Source organism: Cynara cardunculus (genome assembly GCF_001531365.2).
Source record: "Cynara cardunculus var. scolymus isolate 2C chromosome LG 3, CcrdV1, whole genome shotgun sequence".
NCBI classification, from domain to species: domain Eukaryota; kingdom Viridiplantae; phylum Streptophyta; class Magnoliopsida; order Asterales; family Asteraceae; genus Cynara; species Cynara cardunculus.
In genome coordinates this window covers 10,649,599-10,662,257 of record NC_037530.1, presented here as the reverse complement: position 1 = coordinate 10,662,257, position 12,659 = coordinate 10,649,599, and the positions used below count along the sequence as shown (strand labels likewise).

The following is a 12,659-nucleotide window of genomic DNA, read 5'->3' as shown; positions in this document are numbered from 1 at the left end:
AATGGAGGAGGAGGCATAAAGCGAGACAAAGAAAAGGAAGCACAAAGTAAAGCATACCAAAAGCAGGGTGAGGGAGTGACAGAGGTTGGCAACAATAATGGTTTCAGGGAGAGAGCAAAAATACCCAAAATCAAATAAAACCACCAAAAAAATACCCAAAATCGAGATTATAAAAAATATTGGAGGAGTCAAAGATGACCTCTAAACTATTGAGTTTTAGAGAAAAGATATATTACAGTTACAAAGAGTTGTACTGTTTATATAGCCTACAAGAGAAGTAAACATGTAAAATTCCTATAATTAAGCCTAATCAAAAAACTATATACTAAAAATAAAATATTGCATAAACTATTATAAACAAGTAAATCAATGATTTAATTGAGAATCCTTTGATTAAGGATCGATATCTTTAACACGCCCCTGCAAGATGGACGACCAAAAAACAAGTCCAATCTTGGAGAGTAGATGATGAAACCTAGCTCAGTGATTTGATGATGATCCTTTTTATCTTATGAAAAATACTTTCTTTTTATCCAGTTTCAGTAATCATCACTGAGTCTGTTTAGTGATCGTCGAACAAGTATTGTATCTCTCAGAGATAGTATTCTTCAAGAAGACAAAACTGACACCACAAGAACCTTCAGTGGTATCGAAGATAAAGTTGAAGACAGAGACAAGCAGTTCGTGATCTGATGCAGTTTCAGTGATAACAAGCCTATCTACACATGTGTGAAATCTACTCAAGATTCAGCATACATTGAAGAAACCTATTCCAGTGTCAACGATCGAATGAATCTTGTTGACCAAGATTAGTTTTTTTTCTTATCCTCCCACACACAAAGAACAAATCCATACCTCTCAAAGTAAAGCATTCGTACGGAGTCACTCTATTGTCTCCAAACGTGCTTATATATTAAAGATCAACTTTCTATCCAAGAAAGGACTTCCTCACAAGCACAAACTTCTTAAACTTTCGAAGTTATCTTTACTTCAAGTGAAGAACACCAACTAGGCTCTTATTTAGCAAAGTAATTATTTCTTCATTTAGCAAGTTTTTTCTTTCTTGTTTTTTGTATCTTGTGTGTTCCCTAGATTGTTTTAGATAAATTTTGTATCTTATCTGCTTCCGCAAACAGTCTGTAAATTCTTTATTAATCTTCTTTATCAATAAAGGATTTTAAAAAGTGAAAACTGCTATGTTTGTATTCATCCCCCCCTACAAACTGTTACTTCTAAATTGTTGTAGATCCGTTTGGGACCAACAACTAATATCAGAGCAGTGTTTTATTATCTTTTCTTTCTTTAGGATAATTTATTTAACATTCAAATGGCATTGCAAAACACAAACACAAACTTTCATGACAATGGCTCTCTAGCCAAACCTCCCCGGTTCATCAGAGACAACTTCAGTCGTTGGAATAATCGGATGTCTCTTTTCTTGGAAGATGTGAATCCTGAAATTCCATACTATATTGAAAATGAGCCTTGTGTTCTATTTGTAATATATCCACTAGTTCCTGCAACTGCTACGACTGCCTCCATTTCTGAAAGGCAGATTTTGAAACTCCTTCATTAATGGAGTGACGAAAACAAGAAGAAAATGGCTTTAGATACTAGAGCTAGATCTATAATAGCCATGTCTCTTCCTAACGATGTTTATCACTCCGTTATGAAGTTAAGAACCTTGAAATCCATGTGGGACACTCTTCGTGTTCAATATGAAGGTACATCTGAAGTACAAGAATCGAGAAAGATTAATTTAGTAAAACTATGAAAGTTTTCTCTATGAAAAATCTAAAATTTTGTATGAAGTACATCAATATTTTAATTGTCTTCTTATCGATTTAAGAACAGTTGGAAAAGAATATTCCAACTCTGAGACCCTGACAAAGTTCTTAGAATGCTTGCCAGATACATGGGATAATTACACCAGGTGTCTCATAATGTATAAGGATATGTCCTCTCTTTCCCTTAGCACTCTTTATGGGATATTGCTTAATCATGAGCAATCTTGTCAGCTGAAAAAGAATCTTCTCAAATATTCTAGAGAAATGAAAATCTCTCATTTAGCTTTGATCTTTGAAACCCCTTCAGTTGTTCCTTCTATTTATTCTACTCCTTTTTCTTCTCTTACTATCACTGAGTTAGATCCTTCCTACTCTAAGAACTTAACATATGCTGATTCATTAGAGTTTGATGAGTCTCTGGCCCTCCTTACAAATTCTTTTAGAAGGTTTGCTAGAAAAAGTAATTTCTACAGATTTCCTTCTCTCACAATCGTTGACAAGCCAAAGTAAAATTCTATTGACAAGACCTCAACTAACTGCTTTAACTATCAACGCAAATGATACTTTACAAATGAATGAAGGTCAAAGAAAGCTATGAAGCCGTATTTTAATATCTCATCCTTCTTCAGGACCAAAGACGACAAATATCTAAAACTAAAGAAGAAGTATAAAAAGATGAAGAATTTCCAGCATAAAGGCAAAGGACTTATCGTTGAAGAACATCACTGAGTTGATTCATCTGATGAATCATCCTCAGATGATGAAAATATGACCTATCTCTGTCTTATGGTCAAGGATGTCAAAGATGAACCATATAAGACATCATCCGCTAGTGATCCCTCTCCATCAACCTCTACTCAGGTTGTAATTTGAGTGAGCCTTCTACTTCTAGCTGTGATAGCCTATCTGCACTAGATACGCTGATTGTGGATCTTTATAATGCTCTCAATGGCAAATCTAAAGCTGAAAAGATAAATCTTCATTACAAGATCAATTAGAAAAATGTCATTCTAAGATCAAAGATCTGACTAAGATTGAAGAAAATCTTAAGGATAAGGTCATTGTAAACCAAGCCATTAGCATCAAACACGAGCAAGCTATCTTTGAACGTGAGCAAGCAATTACTGAACTCAAGGCTGAAAAGGCTACCATTGAAGGATGGTGTAAAACCTCTATCAAGGCCACTAAGACCATTAATGCTCATATTCCCACCAAGATCAAAAGTGGTCTAGGTTATTCCTATGATCAGGAAGATCATGTCAATGACAGGTCCATGCTTAAGTTTGGAACCTTTGTCTCTTCTATCCCTGACATTTCTTTCTCTCAGTACTCCACTACTGAATCTCTTCTTGAAGGAACTTCTCTTAGTTCAAAATGCAAAGACAAAGGTAAAACCATTGTCAGCATTCCTCTTCCATCTAAGAAGGACCACAAGATGGATAGAACATTTTCTATTCCCTCAACTTATAAACGTTCAACCTCGAGTAAAATGGTCTCTAAATGTTCTCATAAATCAATCACTAAGTTGAAAGTAAATCTTTCACCCAAGATATCTAAATCCTCAGTTGTCTCCACCCCCCAACAACTGAAAAAGATATTCTTGGAGCTGGTCCCTCTCATCTAAGTCTCTCAAGTCTTGGCTCTTATAACCCTAAAGCTTCTTTCAGCTATAGGAAGTGTTGTCACTGTGATGAGACTACTCTTGTTGCTAGTAAGTTTCCTTCAACTACCATATTTGGTTCACCAGCTAAGGTAAATAATGTAACTAAGGTTGAAAAGTCGACCAAAGTGAAATCATCCACAAAAGTTGTTAAAACAATCAATGAGAAGAATACCATTGACGCCTTTTCTTTAGGTTCAGTGAAGACTTCCACTGACTTTAAGCTTTCAGTATCATTGAAGAAAGATGAAGCCTCTATCTCTAACTTTGCTAGACCTATTGAGAAATGGGTACCAAAGCAAACTTAATATCTTTTCTATAGCAGGGAGTCAAAGATATCTGGTATTTAGATAGTCGATGCTCAAGACATATGATTGGAGACAAAACCCTGCTTTCTAGATATAAAGATGAAAGAGGCCATTCGGTTACATTTGGAGGAAAAGGAAAAGGATATACCAAAGGTTTTGGTATATTAACCAATGGTGCAACCACCTTCAGACGTGTTGCATATGTTGAAGGAATGAAGCACGATCGTCTAAGCATCAATCAACTTGGTGATAAATATTTCATAGTTAAATTTCTCAAGACTACATGTTATGTCTTTGACAAAGAGGACAATCTTGCTTTAACAGGTTTTCGTCAATAAAATGTATATATCATCAACATGGATTCTCCCTTCACTGAGAATAGTCGTTTTCTCTCAAAAGTCTAATCAGATATCAACTGGTTATGTCATAAACAGATTTCTCATCTCAACTTCAAGATGTTGAACGAGTTGTTTAGAAAAGAACTTGTTACTGGCCTTCCTCATCACTCTGCAAATGAATCTCTTTCCTCAGAGTGTGAAAAAGGAAAGCAAACAAAGGCTAGTTTTAAATCAAAACAAGTCTCCTTAGTGACTTCTCCGCTTCAGCTACTGCATATGGATTTATTTGGCCCTATCAATATACAATCCATAGCAGGAAAGAAATACACACTCGTTATTTTTGACGAGTTTTCCACGTATACTTGGGTTTTCTTTCTTAAATCCAAGAGTGATGCACCTAAAAAATCATCTCATTCACAAAGAACATAGAAGTACTGAACAACATCAATATGCGCTCAATAACGAGTGATCATGGCACTGAATTTAAAAAAAGGACCATCAAAAACTTCCTTGAGAACAAGGGAATCTCAAACAATTTCTCTGCTGTGAGAACTCTACAAAAAAACAGGGTCGCTGAGAGGAAAAATCGAATGATAATCAAAGCCGCTCGATCTATGCCCAGCAAATCTCATCTTCCTACTCAATTCTGGGCAGAAGTTGTCAGCACTGCATGTTTTACTCAAAATCGGTCGTTAATCGTTAAGAGATTCAAGAAAACAGCTTATGAACTTTTCCATAGCAGAAAGCCTTCTATCACCTTTCTTTGATTGTATTTGCTACATCTTAAAAAAAGAGAATATCTTGGAAAGTTTGATACCAAAGCTGATGAAGGAATCTTCCTTGAATATTCTTCAGTATCCAAAGCCTTTAGAGTATTCAACAAAAGAAGACATGCAATAGGAGAAACTATTAATGTCATATTTGATGAATCTCAATCAGCAAACTCTAAACCCATCTTTAATGATGAAGGAGAGTTAGATAACTTGATGATATCTCATTATGGAGAACCTGAAGCTTCCTTCAGCAATCAACCCAACACTGATTTCCCTGAAGCCGATGATGATCCATTTATCATTTCTGACATGACTAATAACGAAGCTGAATCCTCTTTAGGGATTGCTACCATTACCATTAGTGACATACCCCCTTCTACTTCAAACATTGATCCTTCAGTTACTGAACCTCTCTCAGTAGATGAATCTCTCATCGAGGCTCCTTTAACTATTCCAGTTAATGCTAGAGAATCTCTTGCTGAAGGCTCATGTCCAATACACGAGCCTCCAAACTCAGAAGATGACAATTTATGTCATTTACCAGCACAACGATGGACGAAAAGTCATCCCATCGATCAAATTCTTGGTGATCCAAGCGCAGGTATTCAGACTCGTCGAGGTCTAGGTAATATCTGTCTTCTTGTCAACTTTCTTTATTTAATTGAGCCCAAGAAAATAAATGAGGCTATCACTGATCCAAGCTAGGTCAATGCTATGCAAGAAGAACTCATTGAGTTTGACAGAAATAAAGTCTAGTACCTTGTCCCACGTCCATCTAGCAAAACTGTGATAGGCATCGAATAGGTCTATCGCAACAAGTTGGATGAACTGCAATAAGTCTCGACTTGTTGCTCAGGGAAACAAACAAAAAGAAGAAATTGACTATGATGAAACCTTTATATCAGTGGCAAGACACGAAGCAATTCGACTCTTCCTAACCTATGTTGCCCATAAGGACTTTAAAGTTTATCAAATGGATGTAAGTAGCGCTTTCCTAGATGGAAAACTTCAAGAGGAAGTTTATGTGGAACAACCTCCAGGGTTTCTTGACCCTAAATATCCAACTCATGTCTATCGTTTGGATAAAGCTTTTTATGAGTTAAAACAGGCCCCTCGTGCCTGCTATGACATCATTTCTTCATTTTTCGTCTCAAAGAAATTTGTCCGTGGAAAGATTGACCAAACCCTATTTCTTAGGAAAGTCAAGGGTCACATCATTATTGTCCAAATTTATGTCGATGATATTATTTTTTGTTCCAGTAATCCTTTTTTATGTTTTCATTTCTCTGAACGCATGAAGAAAAAATATCAGTAAGCATGATGAGAGAACTGACATATTTTCTTGGCCTTCAGATTAAACAATATGATAAAGGAATCTTTATAAGTCAGAGTAAGTATGTTATAAATATGTTGAAGAAATTCGATTTAAACAACAGTTCATCTATCAGAACTCCCCATGGTTCCTCCTCTTACGCATAACAAGGACCCAAATGGGAAACCTGTAAATGTTACCACTTACAGAAGAATTATCAATTCCTTGTTGTATCTTACAGCTAGCCAACCTGATATCATGTATTTTACCTATCACTGTGCAAGATATCAATCTGAACCCAAAAAATCTCATCTGATTGCCGTAAACCGCATCTTCAGATATCTGTAGGGTACTCCTAATCTAGGACTTTGGTATCCCAAAGACTCAGGTTTCGACCTAATAGGTTATGCAGATAGTGATTTTGCATGTTGCAAGATAGATAGGAATAGCATCATAGGAGGCTGTCATCTTCTTGGTGTAAAGTTGGTGAGCTGGACAAGCAAAAAAGCAAAAATCCGTGTCCACATCAACTACTGAAGTTGAATATGTAGTCATTGGAAGTTGTTGTGCCCAAATTCTTTGGATGAAATATCAGCTTAGTGATTATGATCTTCAACTCTCTAAGATCTGTATCTATTGCGACAGCACCAGTGCCATTGCCATTGCAAACAATCATGTACTTCACTGTAAGACCAAACATATAGAGATCATATTTCTGACCTATTCACTAAACCTCTTGATGAAACAAGATTCAATATTTTATTCAACGAACTTGGGATGTTGAATGCCGAGGATTAATTCTTTCAGCTCTAAGCATCACTCAGTGATACAAAGTGAAATAATTTAGTGTTTCTTAATCTATCACTGAACTATTAAGTTAAATATATATTTTTCTGCAAGATTTGTCTACTTATCTCTTCTTTTTCAAAACATAAAACTATCATTGTACACCTTTCTTAATCAGTGATTAAATTGTTTTAAAAGAAAAAGGCTAATGAACGGTCATATTTTATGACGTCATTAATTTTTTTAAATAAATGGACTAATTTCACGCGCGTCCTTCTTACAAACTTTGTTCATTGCTCTTCCCGAACCAATCACTCTAAAATGACGTGCAGAAGAAATCATAATTGCACATCTTTTAGAAACGTCGTTTTTTCTCCTCTTTCTCTCTCCTATCACCTACAAAAACCTCCCTTACCCTCTCTTTTTCCCTTTACGCGAACATTTTCATGCACCTAATATTTCTCTCTCTAACTGTGTGCAAGCAAGAACACCAAAAAAACCTTCCTTCAAACCAGTTCTTCCTTCTTCTCTCAAAAACAGGTTTATTTTCTACTTTTTGGCTGTTAATCTTTAAAGAAACATGTTTCTTATTTGAAAATCTTCTTTTTTTTTAAATACAAATGATAGGTTATATAAACCCTTCTTGTTCTTGATTTATATTAACTGTGTTTCTAAATCATCTCGAAAACCCTATTTTCTTTTGGTTTTTTGAATGAAAAGTTTATCCTTCTAACTTTTACCCCAAATGTGCCTTCAAACATAACCTTGTGTATTACTCCATTTTTTTCTCTCTCTCAAAAACAGAAATGGTTGCGTCTTAATTTACACTATGAGATTGAAGAATATTCCTTCAAACCAAACAACCATATTGCACTTTTGGAGATACCCACAGGCAAACCTCACTTTGCGGATGCTGCTTCATTCCTCAAGAACTGTGTTCAAGTATATGCTCTCACCTTCCAACCTATCATGGTGAAGTATATCCTTAGATAGTTCTGGTACAGTGCTGAGCAAACACCTTGAAGGACAAGGAAGGAAACTCTATCATCAAGATCTTCTGTGAGATCAACAACATGACGGTGATTTTGGTTACTCAACGGTTCGTACTGCTCTACGGATCCCAAAGATAGATCCCTACTCATGCGATCCAAATAGTGAACATATCGTCAAAATTTTAGACGATATTCACTATGATTGGCCATTGAAGAAGGACTTTGATTCAAAGCTCAACAATTCACTAACCAAGATTGAGAAGAATCAGATGTTAGTGGTCTGGAAATACTTGTTCTCTCACTTTATTCAGTGCATGGGTGGGAACACAGGAGGCCAAGATCAGGCCAGCAAGATAGCACTGAACATTGGATGTTCAGTCATCAAATATATCAACGTCAACTAAATTCAGCTCATCTTTGACGACTTGATACTGAAGATGAACAAGAGTCAATGGGAAAAGGTGGTTCCTTACACTAGGTTCCTGAGAGGGATTCTAGCCAGAATCCTTGCAACAAAATACCCCGCTAAGAGCGACCTTCCCCTCTACAGGCTTGGATCAAGGATTCTTCATCACAAGTCCAATCCTTTAGACATTGGTTTATTCCCTCTAATGCTGAGGATAGCCAACACTCCTCTTCTTCCTTTTTCTTCAGTATCCATGACTGTGGCAAACCCCCTTAGTCTATCCCAGCTACTACCTCTTCATCCTCTCGGAAAAGGACACCCTCTGAAGCCACTCTTATTCCCTCAAAGAGGAGTAAGAAATCCATAAAGGGGAAGTCCTCTCAGCTAGCTGAGACCTCTCAACAGGTCTCATCTATTGAAATTCTCCTTACCCCCGAGGCGTATGCTTTTCCCATCCCTTCCAATTAGTGATCTATTTAATTGTTATCGTATGTGTGGAACCTATCCCAACCACTCCAATTGACTTAAATCATTGAATGTGTGACTTCGAACATTGCACTGCTGATCATTAATATCTCTTCTCAACCATTCTCTCCTCTCCGCCTTCTTTGGTCTCTATTATATGAGTTGATGTGTCGAAGGTGGTTGTCCTACTATTGGTGAAGCTATCACCACAAGATCTGGGGATGCTCCTCTCGACTCCCCTCAGCAACGTGTGGTTGATCCTCTTGACAGTTCATTCGAGACGCTCGGCCTCAACGGTAATCATTCAGATACTGCTGAGGAACCCTCAGGTACCAAAACCCCTCCCTTTCTTTTTTTGCCACTAACTTTGAGCTTTTTCATGCTCAATGTTCTCCTTTCTCTGCAGGTCCTATGGAGATTGAACTTCAGTCACTAAGATTGACGCCAATGATATGGCTGGGAATGTCAAGATGCTTCTCTCTGTTGTTGCGACCGTCCTTGACAAGATGGACGAAGTTCAATAGGGAATGCCCTTGAAGAATGACTTGGCTCATGACCCCTCTGTTGTCCAAGCTGAGGTTCATGAAATCAAAAGCGAGCTGAACTCCATGAAGATGGGAATCTAGCATAACTCCGAAGCTATCGCTGCTCTCTTCAGCAAGGCTCAGGATGTCCGGGATCAGCTTACCAAGCATGGTGAGATACTTGAACGGATTTTCCAACTTCTACAACAGCCAGCACCTGTCCCTGAACCCACCTTCAGAAAAGTTGATCATCATCAACCGAATATTGGCGTTGAGCTCAAACTTCGACGAGCATAGGATATTGCCTCCATGGAGTAGTCACTATAGAACCTGGTTTCTCACCTCCCTCTCTCCGTTGATGATGACATAGAGGGGGAGAAGGCCAAGAATGATAATGTCGTGGTTACAGCTGACCATGAAGACCATTTGGCAAGGAGAGAATCGGGGCTTCACATAATTTCTTTTGGAGAGTTCTAAAAGAATTTTCTTGCTTCTTTGTCCAGATAAACTTCACATTCTTCCTAGTCAATGCCGTCAAGGAAAAAGAAACCTTGGAGAAGTCTTGGATAAAGCTCCTGTAATAACCCGCCAGACCCAATAAACTTTGGATCTCTAACGGATTCTTTGGTGGTTCCCAATTCATTATCGCCTCGATCTTGGATGGGTCTACCTTCACCCCGTCTCGAGTGACAACGTAACCCAAGAATTGGACCTCCTTTAACCAAAAGTCACACTTGGAGAATTTTCCATACAATTTCTCTTTTCTTAACACTTCGAGAACTTCTCGAAGGTGTTGTTCATGATCCGACTTGTCCTTGGAATAGATGAGTATGTCGCAATGAACACTATCACTGACTTATCAAGGAATGGTCAGCACATTCGGTTCATCAAATCCATGAATACCACCGGTGCATTCGTCAAACCGAAAGGCATGACCAAGAATTCATAGTGCCCATAACGTGTTCTAAAAGCTGTCTTCGTCACATCATCTTCTTTTACTCGCACTTGGTGATACCCCGAACGAAGGTCAATATTTGAGAAGCAACTTGCTCCTTGAAGTTGGTCAAAAAGGTCATCTATCCTAGGAAGAGGATATTTGTTTTTCATGGTTGTCTAATTGAGTTCTTCGTAATCAATACACATTCTCATGGTGTCGTCCTTCTTCTTTACAAATAAGACTGGAGCTCCCCACGATAACGAACTCAGTCTAATAAATCCTTTCTTAAGAAGGTCTTGTAATTGAGACATCAATTCTTGCATCTCGGATGGCGCCAAACGGTAAGGGGCTCTAGCAATTGGAGCGGTTCCCGGAATAAGGTTGATTCGGAACTCCACTTGCCTAACAGGTGGTAAACCGGGTAAGTCTTCAGGGAATACGTCGAGAAATTCAATAACCATTTTCACATCTTCAATTCTTCTTTTCTCTGGTTTGTTATCCAACACGTATGCAATGAACGAGGAGCATCACTTAGCTAGACACTTACGCGCCTTTGCTGTGGATAAGAGTACTACATTTCCTTTCCTTCCTTCTCCGTAAACTAGCACTGCGTCCCCGTCCGGCAAAGGGATTCAGATCAACTTTTTATAGCATAAGATCTCTGCTTGGTTCTCTACCAACCAATCTATCCTAATTATGACATTGAATCCACTTATAACCATGGGTATGAGATCTACCCGAAATTCCTTTCCCTCAATTCCCAACACGCAACTCCTAACAATTTCACGCACCAGAACTTGACTACCATTTGCTATCTCTATGATCAATGCATCCTTTAGTGCACTAGGGGGCGTATGCACATGTTGATGGAATGTAGTAGACACAAAGGAACATGAAGCACCTGAATCAAAAAGTACGTGTGTAGGTACAGAGCTAATAAGGAACGTACCCGACACTACATCCATCAATGCCTTAGCTTCTTCAGCAGTCATCTGAAAGGCTCGGCCGGCTGCTTTCGGGGTACTTTATTTTCTTCCCTGGCCCCCTCCCCCTTTATCTTTAGGCAATCATTCTTGAAATGACCCGACTCTCCACATCCAAAACAGATGGGTCCCTTGATCGGACACTCATTTTGTGTGTGGCCTGCCTTCTCACATTTAAAGCACCTTGTGGGAGTAGGGTTGGTGACACACAGGCCGTGATGTTTACTGTAGCACTTGGGACACCATCTAGTCTCTTGTCTAGGATAGGCTCCACGATTGTTACTGTTGAAATGGTTTAGCCTTTTGGAGGGCGCATAATGTCCTTCCCATTTCTTCTTCTCATCACTTGACATTCTTTCTTCCCTTCCTTTAACATAAACTGATTCCATTACTTTTGCCTCTTCGATTGCCTCCCTAAGGGTGGAGGCTCTGGATTTCCTGACCATCACCATCATGTCTGCAGACAATCCTTTGAGGTAGGCTTTCATCCTTTTCTTCTCCGCTGGGGCCACGTACCCCACTAAGTTCAACTTTTCCATGAAAAGTCGTGTGTAGTCTCTTACCAATGAATTTCCTTGCTTGAGGGTTCGGAATTCTTCTTCAATGCGGTCCATCTCTTGTTCGTTGCAAAATTCCTCCATTACCTTCTTCTTAAACGTGGCCCAACTCATCTTGGCCAATTCCTTAACCTCTATGGTTGATATGACAATGTTCCACCAGGTAAGGGCTGCACCCCTTAGTATTTGAGAGCCAAATTTTTCTTTTTGTCCCTCATCATAGTCACAAGCCCGGAAGGCTTGTTCGATCTCTCGAAGCCAGTTCATGCATGCTACGGGATCATCTGACCCTACAAATTCTGGTGGCTTGCAACTCAGTAACGTCTTGTAGGAGCAAACCCTACCCACTTGTCTTGCCTCAATCGTTGCTAACTCCTAGGTTGGGATTCCATTTCCGGTACCCTCAGATCCCACAATAGTTACGTTCTCGGCAATCGCTTCATGCTTACGATTGTTAGTGTCTCTATCCTCCAGTAAGTTCATAAAGAACTCTTGTTGTTGGACCATGGCTCTATTCATAGCATCCATCATTGTGCCCATCATTCTGGACTCCGGGGTTTCCTCTTCCATTACGGGATTAGAGACGGCAAGGCCAACTTAGGGAACGTGGTCAACTCCACTGCCCAAGGTGTCTTGCCTAGGATAAGCCCTTGCGATGGTGGTTCATGGAGGTTGATCCGTGGTAGATTCAGTCACCGCGTGAGCTTTCGGTGAGGTATCCCATCTACTCCGAGTATTCACCATTTTAATCTGTCATTCAAGAGAGCGAAAGAGAGTTAGGATAGAAGGAATATGGAATTAACATAATACATACCGACACATTTGAAAATC

At 38.9% G+C, this 12,659-nt stretch overlaps 1 protein-coding gene across 1 annotated transcript; it reads right to left on the bottom strand.

Annotated features, from left to right (window-relative positions):
- Positions 1-11,276: 11,276 nt before the first annotated feature.
- LOC112508954 lies at positions 11,277-12,398 on the bottom strand. Its single transcript, XM_025113820.1, has 2 exons — positions 12,252-12,398; positions 11,277-12,203 (listed from the first exon to the last, which is right to left on the bottom strand). Exons 1-2 carry the CDS (start codon positions 12,396-12,398, stop codon positions 11,277-11,279), a joined length of 1,074 nt encoding a protein of 357 aa, XP_024969588.1.
- Between the last annotated feature and the right edge of the window lie 261 nt (positions 12,399-12,659).